General features: G+C 29.8%; 1 protein-coding gene and 1 long non-coding RNA gene across 5 annotated transcripts; one reads left to right on the forward strand and one right to left on the reverse strand.

Annotated features, from left to right (window-relative positions):
• Nucleotides 1–1331: 1331 nt before the first annotated feature.
• On the reverse strand, nt 1332–6972 carry LOC111242248. 4 transcript variants are annotated; one of them, XR_002669033.1, is made up of 6 exons: nt 6499–6972; nt 5849–5967; nt 5314–5375; nt 4579–4686; nt 2964–3065; nt 2309–2629 (listed from the first exon to the last, which is right to left on the reverse strand). It is a non-coding gene; the product is annotated as an uncharacterized LOC111242248 (long non-coding RNA). The 4 variants fall into 4 exon arrangements; XR_002669032.1 differs by lacking the exons at nt 2309–2629; nt 5314–5375 and adding an exon at nt 1332–2302 and having other exon boundaries at nt 6499–6951; XR_002669030.1 differs by lacking the exon at nt 5314–5375 and having other exon boundaries at nt 6499–6955.
• Nucleotides 6973–12433: 5461 nt separating this feature from the next.
• Nucleotides 12434–15153, forward strand: LOC111242247 (probable ATP-dependent RNA helicase ddx56). The gene is made up of 2 exons (XM_022784583.1): nt 12434–12739; nt 14861–15153. The coding sequence occupies exons 1-2, from the start codon at nt 12434–12436 to the stop codon at nt 15092–15094; spliced, it is 540 nt and encodes a 179-aa protein (XP_022640304.1). The 3' UTR covers nt 15095–15153.
• Nucleotides 15154–17868: the final 2715 nt, after the last annotated feature.

Below are 17868 nucleotides of genomic sequence, written 5' to 3' on the forward strand. Positions count from 1 at the left end.
AAATATATGGAAATTGTACTAAACTCTGACTAGAGCATAAGATGAAAGGCAAACTTAAAGCTTATCAAGTATTACAAAACAGATAATTCTTTCTCGTTTGCAAGTCTGAATTCATTGCAAAAAGATGTGTGGCCATGACATAAAAAAAATTGGTTTAGTTGTGAGTATCGTATTGTGTAGCAACNAACATGCAAGAAGAAATCTTGTCTTCTACTCATTTGTTTGGTGAGACACATTATTTAGGTACATCGGATCGCAAGCATGCTTTGTAGTTGCAATTACCATAGCACACGGGACATGATAGTGGGGAGGCCAAACCAAACCAAACCCAATAAGTAAACCGAAAGTTTTATTTTTAATGCAAAAGTTAGATAGAAAGAAAGAAATTCACAACAGAGTTGATTAAAGAAATTGACAAAATTGCAACAACCAAAATTTATTGCATTAAAATTTTCTAATAAGTAATTCTTCTAAGAAACTAAGAAAGAGAAATCTTCCTATTTTTTCTATCTAGCATCAATAAAGAGGTTGATGGTAAAGACATGGAAGCTATAGAAAATAGGCATAAACTACATTGACGCTAGGACATAAAAGAAAATAATAATTCTTTATAGCAGCATTGGGCAACATACAAAAATAAAAAATTATTATATTGTTTCTAATTTAGCATTGGTGTAACATTGGCTTAGTTGACACTGTTTGACATTATATTGAAAAGGTAGAATATGAATGTTTTGAGTCATCTTAGTACCTGCCTTAGTCATCCCAGTATCTGCTAATTCACAATTCAAGGTGTCCATTTAGAATTCAAATTGCAAACAACAAATAATTAAATCACACTGTTACTTGAAAACTAATTAAAGGATCAAATTACAATGCAGGCACACACAATTACCAAATTTTAATACAATTTAATCTCGAAAATTTAAAGTAAATGGATATAGTTTTTGTGTTAATGTGGCAAATGGCACTCCGAGTTGGTGTTTGGGTTATAAAACTATATCCATTCATGTAGTCATAAGTGTCACACCAATTTTCTCTGTCCAAACCAATCATGTAGTCGTAAGATGAAGTGTAGAGAGAACGATGGAGTACCCCTAGTGTAGAAAGAAGGTGAACATGAAGTTACTAGTTTAGTGGTGGAAGGCATTGATTTTTGTGAGGTCATAAGAGGAAGATGAAGATGATGAATGGCCTTAAGGATGGAGATGAATGCAGAGGAAGATAGAGTTTTCATGAAAATAAGATTTTTTATAAATAAATTATTTTTTCTAATTAAAGAAAAAAATCTTTATTTCCTTTCTTATTTTTCCTCTACTCAAAACAAGCACACATGATAATAGAATCCAAAAAAAAAAAATTACTATTATTCACTATAATATCATAAAATAATCATAAAAAGCTAACATTAAATGTCAGATTAAATAGCATGAATGAAGTAATTAAAGTAATCTCTTAGACAAGTTGTAGACTTGTCTTCTCCTAGATACAAAATAGCATACTAACATAGGCCATGCTACTTGTATTGTGTAGTATCACTTGCATACTGAGAAATTGTGAATGCAAGTCAAGCAAAAAATCATCTAAAAGTAAATAAATAATTATTCATAGGCGAGTCAAATTTCAGGAACAACTACTTAAATTAAATATGTGACATTATTATCTACATCTCAAATTTTATATGAAAGTGTAACATAAAGTTTATCATCAAACTAATATATATAAAAAAAAAAAACAAAACAAAAGTTACTTTCAGTCAAAGTGTTGTTTTACGCTCTTTTAATTACTTGAAATCTTCAATCATTGAATTAAAACTAAAGCTTATTGCAATATCCCTTTCAATATAGACTTTCATACTAGCTAAAATCTCCTTGGTCTATTAAGTAGTTTCATCGTGACCTTTAAAAGCACAAACTTGAAGTGATAAAAAAGAACTATCTCAACTGAAGTCTTGAGACGCAACCGGTTTTTCATAATTTGATTTGAGTTTTGTATTTCCAAAACATTCCTAATATGAAAATTTTAATATAACCACTAGTGGAACTCCACTAATTCACCATGCCATGTCCATATGGTGTAATTCTTTAGAATCCCATCACACAAAACATGCTCCCGTATTTGTGCAATGGATAGTCTCCGCTCATTCAAGCAATTAACACATGGACAATAAAATCTTCCATTATTATCTGGAACATTCCTCGTAGCAAATTCAATAAATTGTTCTACTCCTCTCTCATATTCTTCGCTTGTTCGTTTAGAATTTATCCAACTGCGATCCATATTAACGTTTTGTGGCAATGAACTGAAACCAACAAAAAGGTCACACTTTAATATTTATTCAACAACGTCAACCTTTGTAGTACAAAGCAACAACACTATAAAGATTATTGTTTATGCAAATCTTTAAGGCTTCCTACAAAACAAGTAGGTGAAGCCACTTAAACACAAATAAGCCACTTCTGCATTTACGTGAAGTTGCCAATATTTTCACTGTTTTTCTTGCTGAAATGTTGCTGAAACAGTGATAATTCAGCTTGCTGGACAGTGCTCTTATGCTACCATTCAGCTCCCTCTCCACTTCCTAAAATGCTACCTTGGTAGAGATGGTTACTAGGCTTTGAAAAAGTGGCTGGAAACACAACACTAAATGAATTATCTAAAACACTTTTCAGTCCACTATCTGAGTCTAGAAATTAGTCAACAGACTAGTAACCTTACTACACAACACTAAATGAATTATCTAAATGATTTACTACTAAATGAATTATCTCATATGGACTTCAGTTAGTAGATCTATTTACCAAAGGTCTTTCTATTAAATGATTTCATGACCTCACATACAAACTAGGAACGATACATATTTATTCACTATCTTGAGGGGAGTTTTATTAGTAGGATATTAAGTGTACTACTAGAAGCTATTAGAAGATTTTAAAGATCTCTCAACAATTATACCCACTCACCTATACCGAGCAAATTCTGATAGTGCAGCTGCTGCAGCTTCCCTCTGATATTTTTGGGGTTGATGCAATGAGTTTTTCAAAAAAAAGACAAATATTTTGTACCTATATATCCAACAAGGAAAGAATGTTGGTCAATCAAGTTAACACTTTCAGAGGGCTACAATGTTTTACTAAATAGCTCTCAAGGAAAGAAAATGATCCCCAACAATATAACTTTACTATCGTATTATTTGTAGAAAATTAGAGCAGAAGGTCAAATGCAAGACATTCTTAAAAGCAGGAAAAAAAATACAGTCACTTCTGCTGGTTAGTCAGGTTCTTTCATTGATGTAATCTATTCCATAGTCCAAATATCAGTCAAATCAGTATTCGTAAAGGAAAAAGAGTAGGAAGGTGACTGTGTGGAGCTAGAATAAGTAACCTATAAATTATTATCTAATTTATTCTTAACTCTCTTAGAATAATTTTATTAATAATGACTGCATAGCACAACCCATATGTTAACAAAATTTATGATAATTTATTGTGTTAAGTCGTGCCTATAAAAAAAAGGATTCTGAATTGCTCTTAACTGTTTCTTCTACAACTTTTCTCACACTATACATAAATTATGAACTTCTGAATTCTCTTGATTTCATTTACAAATTTCATCTACAAAATCTCATCATTCCCTTCTACCCTATAGGTTAACACTATAAAAAAAGGTAAATTAGTTACTCAGAAGAAGTGTCTTGAAAGTGACATGCAAATAAAAATATTGTTTTACAGAACAATGTTATATCACATTAATTTATATGCACTGCATAAAAAATAAATTAAATTATATGCAATCCCCAATTAAATGGTGACAATTCACACCAACTACCAATAAAAAGAGAAGATGAATAAATTGTTGAATCATTAAATAAAATATGAAGCTTCAACACTCACTTCNAATATTTATCCATAAAAGAATTAGTGATAGACAAAAAGTCAATTCCATAATTTCTACACTTTAAAACTAAAATTAGTTTCTAACTATTAGTTAAAAACATTAAAATTAAAATATTACTAGAACAATATGATGACTATCATGTTAAATTTAGAGAAGATTGAGCCAGAAAACTGTCTCCTCTTCCGGGAGAACTTTCATATATATACAACTAATTACAATCTCTTAAGCTGATTTTCAGCCCACTAAATAAGCTAAATTGTCATATATATACATTTACTACAGCTAATTATTCTAATTAAGAGAATAACAGTTACAAATAAATATATAATTGCATATCTTTGGCATTCATTCTGTTGACATATCATGCATTGAAGACTCAAATTCTTGTAATATCATTTTTTAAGTATGAAACANAGTATATTAGAAATAGCATACACATCTTATGCACATTCATGATCTCCAATGGAATTTATCATTGTTTCCAACAATACCATGATAGAAAAATGTAATCACTAGAGCTACCTAGACATTTTCAAGATTAGTAGCACAAACAGAACATTTGTTCAAGAACATGTTTTCCGTTGAAAGACCATTTGAAATAGATAACAAGAGTGTATACTGATCAGATGCAAAGTGCAGAAACAATTACATAATAGATAACAAGAGTGTATTGACAAATACCCGACGAATTGCCTTTGCCTTCTCTAAAATTACTGTAACTTTGACGTTGGCAGTGGGACCAGTTGCATCATTTGACTTTCCTGTTACTGTGGGCCTCAGGTTGAAGGCCTGAACCAACAATGCAAAGGTTAACAACAATAAACATTGTTACTTTTACAGATAAATTTGCAAGATCATGTTCTGCATTGATATCATGTAGACTCCAGAGTCAACTTTTGTCATTTTGAGGACTTTTACATATAAATAATATTAAATTATTGAGAATTGTCGAATACAAATAAAATAACAGTCAATTGATATAATTATCATAACTTTCAATAAAAACCAAGGCTTAAAACATATAAAAGCTTGCGTTGTTAAGAGAATAATCAAATGGTTCATATTCGTATCTCCAACATGCATAACCACTAATAATCCAATAAAGAGAGAATTGAAGTCCAAACAGTTTATCAAAGAGATTTCGATTTAAGATACAATGTCAACAACTTAATCATCATAAACTGAAAAGCCTTGACCTATCAAACAATTTCCAGAAATGGGTTCACTTGAAAAGGTGACCCAAGGTTTGATTTACATCTCTAACACCAACAACTAAAATTTCATCAATATATACTGAGGCTACTCCAAATATCCTATTAGCATTTTCCTTTTGGTCATATAATCATTAACTCATCGGGTATTCTGGATATGTAAGGTAATGCTTATACTAGTTAAGCATATTTGAAATCACATTACCTGTTTTGGTCGCTTTATAGATATGCAGCCTGCAATGTCTCCAATGAGACTAATCCACCTTTCTGTAGCTCATAAGATCACATTTTTTTATCATTCATGATAACCATTTTGAATGATTTAATTTAACCTCTACATAACAAAAAGAACTATACATTATCATGTTTTCCGGGTTGGAATTTGTGTGGTCCGACAAAGTGGATAAAGGGATATGATGATCAAAGGGAGCTTGTAGAGTGATTATAAAAATTCATTTTTTGTGTTGTGGTTGTGTTTTAGCCACTATAATGGATAATGAATGAATGAAAACTAAAGTGTTTTAAAAAATAATTTGTATGCGTGAATCTACTCTTACGGTTGAGAAATGCAGTAGATCAACGAAGTGTGGCAGTAGCTTAGAAGCAGGACTTCTGTGATTAGATAGCATCATTGTTTATATATCATTTTGCGTACCATTATACCAAGCCAAAATTCTTAAAATCGGTTCTGCATGTTATATGATTCAAAACAATGGACATTGACCAACATCAATTCTAACCTTTTAGAGGATGAGCCACCACTCTACCTTGACGTTCACCACAAACTCTTCTAGTAAGAAATACAATTTAAGCAAACACTAGCTTGTATGATTGACGACAATTTTTTCCTACTCAATATCTTCAAAATAATGTGAATGTTAGATGCGTATAAAACTTGAGCCATCCCTATAATTAAATATTCCTATAACTACATATGAAAACCAAATACTCAAACAGTGACTGGAAAGTGTTTTCTGCACCAGAAAAAGTGGACTGAAATGGTGGTTTTAAACCCAAAAACGAGTGGAAGTGATTCATTAGCTCATGTGAGTGACCAAACTTTGCTTGATGATTTTAAGTGTGTTCAAACTCTTAAACAACTCAAAATTTGTTTAAAACTCAAAATCACTGGTTCACTACCCTTTTTAACTCAAAAAGTGGGGGTTTAATAGGTAAATCTGCGTATAGGCTAAAATTTGACCAAATGAATAGTGCTAGCAACTTTCAAACATCAATTTAGACTTGCTCAAGGTTTCCAAAAGCACAGAAACAGCAGAATTCAAAAATCACCCTTGCTATAGCCAATTTATGCAGCAAAATACACCAATAAACCACCCAAAATCAGTTTTCCAAGGATTCAAGAGCTGGACAGCAAAGAAAATGTGCGTACCTGAGAGAGACGACCTGGAAGAAACCCCACTCTTGTGAAACCCTAGCAATGAGCGACTTGCACTCTTCCCTCACAGTCTCTCCACTGTCCTCGGCTGAGATCGAAGACCGGAAGCTCACTATCTTCGGCGGCCACCAGGAGACGGCGTGATGCTCCGACTAGTGTGAGCGGACTAGGCTTGGAGACGCTTAGGGCTTGGAGACTGTGCTCTGGGATATGAGAAAAAAATTGGAAGAAACGGTGAAGAGAAAGAAAAGTTGTGGGGCGAAACGGTGAAGGAGAAAGAAAAGCTGGGCGGGACGAATCGGAAGAAATGAAATGCTCTGCCTCGCGAGATCTCTGAAAGGGTATTGGTCCTATATTTATAGGTTTTTAAATATCTATCATAATATATGGTTTCCGCATAATTACGATATTGCCACCGTATCCAGTTTATCATGATAGATGGTCTTTTATAGGTTATAATGTATTTAATTTTTTTTCGAAAATGTCACCATTATTCTTATTATAATTGCTTTCTTAAATTACGTTATGATATATATTAGTTTTATTACAAAATAATGTCCATGTATTAGGTGGATTTTACTTGTCATATATCTCGTCATAAAATCTAATTTTATCATTGATAAAAAGTCATGACACTATCATTACAATATTGTGTTATGAGCAATGATCATTCTCTATGTATTTAATAAAAGTATAAATTTTTTTGTTATAAAATTTCTTCCAACTTTTAAAACCTATAAAAAAACATTCAAGAACGTTAAAACATGTTGATGACAATGAACTCATTACCAATTAGAATTCAATTACATGTAATATTAAAACATTTGAACTAAGATGTCTTATTGATTTATTACTAAAATGATAGAAAGGTAAGCAATATACAATATCGTTTATTAGCAAATACTCTAACCATAACCATGAAGAAAATAAGTTGAATCAAGTGTATTAGAATCTTTTTGAATGATCATCTTATTAAACCATAGATAATTTTTTAATGTATTTGATATGAACTCTTTTTTAGATAACTCCTTCATACATCAATTTGATTTGGTGTGTATTGTCCAATTTTAGGATATTTTATTATATGTAATTTTGTTTTTCATTTTCTTCATTTCTTGAATTCTTATGAAATTTTTCAAGTTTAATTAATGTAGATGCATTTTTTCCATCTTTGTCACAAGTCTTCATCTTGAAAAAAAAATTCAATTATTTTATTCTTTATCATAATGTTTATAATATAAATATATCAGTTCTCACCTATTTAGAAAAAGATAAATGTATCACCACATATGTGTTTTCTTCCATGCAATTGAAGAATTTGTCAACACCCTAAATTAAATCTTAAAACCAAGACTCGGTATTTCAAGAAAATTAACAACTTCTAAATTATTATTTTCTCTTACAAAACTGTTTAAGGAAAATAGATTGTTTAAAAAAAAGATATAAAATGAACTTATTCAAAAGAAAAATTGTCTAATGCAATTTTATTTCATAACCTTGAGGTTACGGGTTCAAATTCCATCTCCTCAACTTTACATTAGACATAGTAAATTCTACGGTACTTTTCAAACTATAACTATTAAATACATAGGACGAATAGTAGGAATCAAACCATATTTTCTTCTTAACAAAGAGAAATTTTACCATTTAACTATATCTGCATTTTTATTATACTTGATATGTGATTCTTTTTGTAAATAGATAACTTAATATTCTATTAGGAATAACTATATATATATATATATATATATATATATATATATATATATAAAATAGATATATATAAAATAGATATTGTCTCTGTCTCCAAAATAAAATATTTTATATTATTATTCATTTTGATCAATAATAATTTCTATTTTTATTATTATATTTCTATTATTATATTTTTTCTATATATCTATAGAATTTAAAATGACGAGAGATTAATAGTGAAAATTGAGATAGAAAAGAAAATGTTAGAAAAAGATGGATATACACAAGAGAGAAAGCAAAGAAAGAAAAAAAATACAAAAGAAGGACTCCGTAGTTTTATAGGTTTTAATAAAATTTTATAATATAAGAATATATAAATATGATTTTAAATATTATATATATATATATATATATATATATATATATATATATATGAGATTTGTTAATGCATGTATGTCTGATATTGAGTTGGTAGATTTTGATAATGTGTACTACATTATAGTAGACAAAAATACCTCATATATTATGATTCTAAGTTTTCTAAGTTTTAAAGTCAAAGATATTTAAATCATTTTCATTCTCAAAACTAAAAAAACTCAATCTCTTACTCACTTCTCTCATTCCTCTCAGTCTTTTTCCTTTCATCTCTCTCACTCTAACATTTTCTCTATTATCCTTTTCTCTATAATTATATTACTAAATAATAATAGTTCACAAATATCGCATGTTTTTAAATCAATTCCCTTAAATCTTCTTATTCTTCATTCTTGTTTTATTTACTACTAACTTATTTAAAAAAAATAGAACTACATAAAATCATATTGCTAATTTTTAATTTTACGTTAAATTTCTTTTCAGATAATTTCACCTCCAATCATATTATTATTTTATTTTATTTTCCAACTTATTATACCTAAATTTCTGTTAAAAAAATAATCTTAACTAAATAAATATACATTTATGAAATTTAATTTAAAAAAAACGACCATATTTATAATATATTATTATCTTAACTTTCCTATTACCATTCAAATCATCTTATTTATTACTTTTATTCTTTTAAATTTTTTACTTCTAACTGATTTTTTAGTATCACTTAAATTTATTTATGGATTTTAAATGTATATTTACTATCGAAATTTTAAATCTATCATTTTTTTGATAAATAAATATATAATTTAAAATTTTCATTCCAAAATAAAAACGTAAAGTCGAATTTCATAGCTAGACGCCTGTTGATGAAAATAAACTTAAAAAAGCGGTAAAATCTACAAAGAATAGAAAAGCGGTTTCGCGACCACACGCCATTTTTGGGAGTACAACAATAGAAAGAAAAAACAAGAAGAAAAGTCTGAAGATAATACAAGAAAGGCTAATCCCGTAAAAAAATTGATTTCTCATAAATAATATTTTTTATTATAAAAATCTAATTTCCATTCTTTATTAACTTATATTCATGAAAAATTACATTATCATCTAAAACTATTTCAACTTTTCAAAATATATTTTCTTTTTATTGAATTCAACATTAATTTTTCACAATTGTAAAATTTATACCTATATAAAATAAATAAAATTTAATCATTCAGACAAGTCCTTATTTTTTATAACTTTGTTAAATAAGTTCCTCAACTTTTTTGTCTCAGAGTTTTTATTTTTGAAAATTGATGCAAATAGGTCCTTGCTATTAGTTAGATACATATAGCGATTTTTTTAAAATTTTTTAAATATTCTTTAATTATTTTTATTTTTATTTTTTATTTTTCATTTAAAATAAAATTTGTCACATGTCATTGTGTTATTATATTTATCTCAATTTCGTCCATACATTTTTATTTTGTTTCAATTTTGTTCCTACATTTTTATTTTGTCTCAATTTAATCCTTTTCAAAATTCAAAGAAAATTTAATTTTATATAAATATACACAAATATTTTTAACAAAATTGATTGTTTACGTTTTTACATTGTTGATATATATGCTAAATCATAATTAATTATCCAAAAATATATTTTTATCACGTAACTTTTAGCATCTTACCTATTTTTATTCTCATCACTAATGCAAAATTGCTATTTAGCATCACACCTTAGACGTTACTTAAGGGTAAGCCCGACGTATATTGATGACCGGTGGCATTTTTGTAAATAAGTTGACCATATAGGCATCAGTTAGCAGGTGCCCTGACGTCTATAATATTGTAGACGTCCGGGATCTTTCGTCTGACGTCTATATGTATGATAGGTAGGTAAAAAGTCATTTCTTTCAGACATATAGACGTCAGTTCGGAGGGGCACCGACGTCTATATGGCGGAAATTAATGGTTATTCACTTACCTGTCAGACATATAGACGTTAGTTGGGAGAGCCCCGACGTCTAAAATACTATAGATATCGGGGAGCCTTCTAATTGACGCCTATATGTCTGTCAGGTAGGTGAATAATCACTCTTTTTCGCCTTATAGACATCGGATACCACCACACTGACGTCTATATACAATTATAGACGTCAATTGCCTTACTAACCAACGTCATATTAGTGAGGCGCCTGACGTATATGCGATTATAAACGTCGAATTTGTGGGCAACTGACGTCTAATTTCTTGTTAAATAATCGGTGCGAACCAGCAGTTTGCGAACCAACAGTTTGATTGTCTACCTTCGCCTTTTCTCTCCGCTGCACTACATTTCCCAGGTGCGTTTGATCTCCCGTGAACCATTTAAAGTTGTTTTTACTCCGATTAAAATAATCTTTGATGTATTATCTTTCATTTGAACCGATTAAAATGAGTTTTCGTTGTGTATTGGTGTCGTTTTTCTTGTGTCTTTGGGTAGCGTAGTGCACCTTCTCCCTTTGCTAGTTTCCTCGTAAGTAAAACTTACGTTTTTTAGAACTCTGATGACATTTCAACCCAAAGACGAACCTGGGTCGTATTTGGGTTGAAATGCCATGATAGATCCAAAAGAGGCAATTTTTTCTTACGAAGAAACTAACAAAGGAAGGAGGTGCTACTACACTACCCAAAGACACGAGAAAAACTCCACCAAAACACAACGAACACTTCATAGATGTCGGTTAATGTACTGATCGATGTCTATAGTGCCCATAGACGTCGGTTAATGCAATGTCTGACGGTTTCATAGATGTCGCACGTGTCACTGAACCGACGTCTATAGTGCCCTTAGACGTCGGTTAGTGCAATGACTGATGTCTTTATAGACATCGAGCTTTGCACTGAACCAACTTCTATAGCGACGTCACACCTGCAGAAATCCGACGTCCCATTAACGTCACCCGTAAAGACGCCAGTTCGAATGATAACGTTAAAAACCCAAAATAACTAACGCCCTTTCTGCACTAATGCATCATGTGACATTAACCTTCTTAGAACGATAAAATTATTATATTTTTGCACCAACTTTGTTCTCTCTACCCGAAATTACACTAACACAAACATCTTATTATAATCATCTATAATTAAATAAAATTATGATCATTAACATTTACTTAATTAGAAAATACAAAATTAGTAAAAGCTCAAATTTAAAAGGTACATAAAACATAATTAAAGCAATTTAATGTAATAATGTCTGCTCTATTTTACATAATAATATGTTTTTTTTTAGTATTAATGAATAGTGATTTATACTCTAATATTAAAGAATTAAAAATATTTAGTGGAAGCAAGGAACGTGCGATGCTCGCCATGTTGGAAATCCAGGTCCAGCTACTACAAAATGAGTTTATATGTCAAATTGCATTCTTTTATATGTCTTTGACTATGCGTTCGAATACAATATACCAAACATCCATAATCCAGCTCATCATATATAGAGGACATTCATACTACACCATATATATTTAAAAGTTGCAGATCAAGAGAGTATATGACACATAATTAATATAGATAAAACATAATAAATTAATCAATCTGTAAAGAAAAATTGTAAAAATTTAAAATTAATGAAACACTAAATCATAATTAACTACCAAAAAATACATTTTTATCGCGTAACATTCTAGCTTCTTAACTATTTTGTGCTAGTTTTTTCATAAAATATTAGTCGTATTCCATTGACCAAACTACAATCATTGCACGTATTTTACTAAAACAAATAAAGTTTTTAAGCATACTTTTATAAATACCATAACAAAATATAATGACGTGAAATGATCGATCAAGCCACTATTCTAATTACCAAAGTTCCAACTGGATTCCTTTTCTCCGTAAACTGATGGCCGAGTCACTTCTTTTCAGCTTCGCGGAATCAGTGTTAGGGAAGCTTGCTACTGCTGCCGTTCAAGAAGCTTCTTTGGCGCTTGGTGTGCATAGCGAGCTACAACAGATGAAAGAGAATATGGCAATCATCAAAGGTGTTCTCTTAGATGCTGAGAAGAAGACTACGCAGAGCAGTGGGTTGAGCCAATGGCTGAGACAAGTCAAGCGCGTGTTTTCTGATGCTGAAGACATAGTCGATGATTTCGAGTGCGAAACGTTACGGAAACATGTTGTCAACACCTATGGTAGCTTCTCAAGGAAGGTATGTCGTTTCTTCTCGACAAGTAATCCTGTTGTTTATCGTCTTAGAATGGCGCATTACATTCAAGACATCAACACCAGGTTGGCCAAACTTGAAACTCAAAGAAGCATGTTTGGCCTTCAAGTCATTGACCATGATACACGTGTTGTGCATGTGAGGGATATGACTCATTCTTATGTGAATCCTTCCAATGTTACAGGAAGGGAAGATGATAAGAATGAAATAGTAAGGCTTTTGGTGCAACATGGTGATCATGAAAGCCTTTCTATTATTCCCATTGTGGGAATGGGAGGGTTGGGAAAAACCACACTTGCTAAGTTAGTCTTCAATGACACCAATATTGATACATGTTTTTCGTTGAAGATGTGGGTATGCGTCTCTAATGATTTTGAGCTTAGGAATGTTCTTATTAAAATTCTCAACACTTTTCCAAACCCAACTAGGGAAAACTTCAATAACTTTGACATAGAGCAACTTCAAATTCGTTTGAGAAATACACTTCAAGGACAGAAGTTCTTGCTCGTGTTGGATGACGTGTGGAACGAAGATCGTGCAAAATGGGATGTGTTGAAGGAAATAATAGATGTGGGTGTTGAAGGGAGTAAAATCCTAATGACTACTCGTAGCCATGCAGTAGCTGTCATGATGCACACTAAACCCTCTGATTTGTACTTTCTAGAATGCCTCTCTGAAGAAGATTCTTTTTCTCTTTTTGTGAAATGTGCTTTTGAAAAGGGGGGTGAGAAAAAACATCCAGAACTATTGGAGATTGGAAAAGAAATAGTGGAAAAATGTGGTGGGTTACCTTTAGCAGTGAAAACGATTGGGAGTTCATTATTCTCAAGGTTTGATAAGAAAGAGTGGGAGTCTATAAGAGACAATGAGATTTGGAATTTAAAACAAATTGAAAATGAAATTTTGCCTGCTCTCAAACTAAGCTACGATCAACTGCCTTCATACCTAAAACCATGTCTTGCTTCTTTCTCCTTTTACCAACAGGATACTGATATTATGATTTCTCACATTTCTGCCCTATGGGAAGCACTTGGTTTTCTTCCACCACCAAAGGAGAATGAATCGGTGACTGATGTTGTCAGTCAACTTTTGCATGAGCTATGGTCAAGATCTTTTCTTTCAAATTATGTTGACATAGGGAGCTATTCTTGGTTTAACTTACATGATTTGGTGCATGATCTTGCAATTTATATTTCAAAAGGCGAGTTTGAAAGAATAGATTTGCGCAATACAAAAATCTCTGAGAATATCCAACATTTAGCATTTATGGCAACTAATTTGCCAGCTCATGTTGTTCCTCCCACAAGTTTGAGAACTATGTATTTCCCTTACGAAGCCAACAATGAAGTTTTCTTGAATACAGTATTTTCAAGATGCAAATACCTCAGGGTTTTAGATTTAAGTTACTCGGAATACAAGAGTTTGCCTTACTGCATTGGAAAGCTGAAACATTTAAGATATCTTAGTCTTGACTGGAATGAAAAACTAGAGGGACTCCCTGATTCAATCTGCAAGCTTCAGAATTTGCAAACTTTGGCTCTTAATGGTTGCATAAAGCTACAAAAATTACCTAAAGGAATAAGAAATCTAATTAGCCTTCGCCACCTTATTATAACCACCAGACAACCTGATTTTCCAGAGAAAGAGGTTGCAAGTTTGACTTCATTAGAAAAATTATATTTTTATCGATGTGATAATTTGGAGTCGTTGTTCAAAGGAATACAATTTTCCACTCTTAAAGTATTGTGTTTGTCTGAATGTGGAAGTCTAAGGTCGGTGTCGTTTGATGCCATTAGAAATTTAGAGGTTTTGATTATCTTCTATTGTGGCAATTTAGAATTATCAATGGGCTTTAGCAACCAAATCCTCGATTCAAGGTTAAAGTTTCTTTCTCTTGAATTCTTGCCACAACTGATCACATTGCCTCAGTGGCTTCAAGGATCAGTGAACACTTTAATTACCTTATCGATTATAGGTTGCATCAATTTGGATGAGCTTCCTGAGTGGCTACCAACTCTAATTTGTCTCAAAGTCCTTATCATTCGCTATTGTCCAAATCTGGTGTCACTCCCTCATAACATGCATCGCCTCACCAATCTTGAAGAGTTAGAAATGACTGGTTGTCCTGAATTATGGAAAAAATTTAAGCCAGAAGTTGGATCGGATTGGGATAAGATATCATTCATCAAAGATGTTTACAATAATGAAGAAGAAGAAGAAGATGAAGAAGACGAAGAAGAAGAAGATGAAGAAGAAGATGAAGAAGATGAAGACTCAGCAAAAGATGGAAAAGAAGACGATGAAGAAGAATATTCTCATAATAACACAATCAAAAGTTGAGGGTACTAATTTTAATTTTTTGCTTTTCTATTAGACTATTGTTTTTGACAAGTTATCTTTTTATTTTGTTTTTAATTTTAAAAGAAAGGATTTTTTTCCCCTTTTACACAGGCTATACCACTTTCTCGGTCTCTCCACCTCGTAAGGGACAAATCTAGCATGAAGTTGTGAAATATCTTATTTACTTGTTAATTTTATAAACGTGTACAATTTTTTTTTTTCACTTATGAACTTTCAAAACAATGTTTTTGTGATACACAAAGTGTTGATATAAGGTGAATATTTTGTAATAGTAGTGCAAACATAAATTGTGTATCAAATAAAGAACAATATTATATGTTTCTTTTAGATGTTTCTTGAGATCCTAGTTGCTGAAAATGTGAACATTTGGGAGTTCAAAAAAGCTTTGGAAATATCCTTTAATTTTGTACCGTTCTTTTGAGAGCTTTTAAATAAGTTTTTATAAACCGATTTTGAAAAGAATAATAAGAGAACTCTTTTATATCTAATACTTATCAATTCAAAACTAACTTTTTTAGTCAGATTATTGTGTTAAATTTATGTAAAAAAATAAAAAAATAGTGAATTCTTTTGTTATGAGTGTTTGTGGGTTGGGGTTGATAGAATTTGAGCAAATTAATCCATTATTTAACTTACACTTTTTGAGTTGGGATCTGTTGAGTTTCTACTTCTTTTTTTTCATATTAAACTCAATCTAACTTACCCTATTCTTAAATGAGTTGGATCATCAATTGATTCAATACGCTGAATATTTTCTTTTGTTAAAGTTTTAATTTTCAAATATCGACATAATTAAAAAGAATAAAATAATTTTACAAAAGTTAATTCAAGATTTCAAGTAAACTAATAAATCAAGTCATATAACCCTTTATCTAAACTAATTTAAGACACAAAGAACTGTATAATCCAATTTGTTTATAACACAAGTATATGAGAATTGATTCTCACATCATGATAATCAATTAACTAATTTTTTTTTCTCCTATGTCATATTAAAAAATATAATAGTATAAATATCAAATAAAATTTGTATAAAGGTCAAATAAGAGTAAAAATATCTTGAAAATAAATATCAAACCTAAGAACAAAATGTATAAATATGTTATAGATTACTTAGTAATTTAAAACATGAACTAATTCGAGATTGAAACGAATAATATTTATTTTTATCTATATGTACCTAACTTAAAAAATTAGGAATTATTTGTACTTGTTCTGTCTAATTACTTTCATCAACAAATCAACTTTAACATTTGATATTTATCTCACGTGTTATTATTTTAACGTCGTTACCACATTTTGTTAGAATAACAATTAATCTTACCAAGATTCAAAAAGTGACTTAAAAGCTCTTGAAATAAACTTTAGGATTTTTATGATTATAATAAGTATATAAATAATTATGAAATGAGTATTTCTTAAAAAATACGAAGTTGATACGAATATTATTTATTTCTATCTATATGTACCTAACTTAAAAAATTAGGGATTATTTATACGACATAACATTTGATATTTAGCTTACCGAAATCCAAAGTAACTTGAAAGCTTTTGAAACAAATTTTAGGATTTTTTATTATAATAAGAATATAAATAATTATGAAGTGAGTATTTTTTAAAAAATATTAATTATATTTATAAAATTAACATGAATTTTAGTTTTATATTTGAGAACAACTAATATTTACTTTAAATATAATAACTTAATAGTTAACAATAATAAAATAATAACGATAATATCAAATTATCAATATTAGTTATGATATATGGATAGTGTTTGAATAAATATAAATTTGGATTATTCCAAAATATGGAAAAAACTTAATAAACTTTATTGAATTATGTTTTTTAATATTTCTATTAGTTCAGTTAAAAACAATATTATTCATTTAAAAAAAATGAACCAAATTGAAAACATTCAAAATAGTAAAATGAATTTAAAAAAAAAAATCATAATTATACTTAGATAAAAAGAATCATATTAAATGAATTCATATAAGCATTTATGACAAATTTTCACAAGAAAACCAATTAAAAAGTCCATAAAGAAAAAATGACACTATATAGTTATTAGTGTAGATCTTGCTTTTCCAAACATGACAATACATAAGATATGAATGTGAAAACTTCTAAAGTGCAGCTATACTAACAATCGCGACTAGGTAAACTAAATTGACCCTAACAAAAATTTGTTGATAACAAAGATGATCTCATTAATGATAACAAGATAATACATTGTCATGTCACGTCTCTCGTTTGATTGGAAAATATTAAACAAGAGATATTTAATTGAAAATATAAAAATTGAGTACTCTGTAAACTAAAAAAAAAATAGAAATTCAATTGAATTATGAAAAACATTTTAATATTCAATATAAAAAAATATAAATTCAATTAAAAATATCTAAATTTATAATAAACTTGAAACTTAATTAAGCCAATTAATTAAATATAACAATTCTTTTATCTTTGTATCATAATACCTATTCATAAAAAAAAAAAGTTGTGTTTTTTCATATTTCATAATTAATTATAAAGTTACATAATAATATATTTAATTTTAGTATTGATTCAAAATTGATTTTTCCTCTAATATTAAAGAATTGAAAAAATTTAGTGGAAGCAACGAATGCCCGATTCTCGCCATTTGGGAAATCCAGGTCCAGCTACTGAAAATGAGTTTATATGTCAAATTGCACTTTAATATGTCTTTGACTCTGTGTGCCAATATATACAATATACCAAACATCCAT

This window comes from Vigna radiata, chromosome 8, assembly GCF_000741045.1.
Source record: "Vigna radiata var. radiata cultivar VC1973A chromosome 8, Vradiata_ver6, whole genome shotgun sequence".
Taxonomy (NCBI): Eukaryota; Viridiplantae; Streptophyta; class Magnoliopsida; order Fabales; family Fabaceae; genus Vigna; species Vigna radiata.

Bases quoted from the DNA above. Each gene is read 5' to 3' on its own strand.
- LOC111242247 (XM_022784583.1), top strand. From the start codon at position 12,434: ATGGCCGAGTCACTTCTTTTCAGCTTCGCGGAATCAGTGTTAGGGAAG. The intron at 12,740-14,860 runs GTATGTCGTTTC...AATCTTGAAGAG, and splicing joins ATGGTAGCTTCTCAAGGAAG to TTAGAAATGACTGGTTGTCC.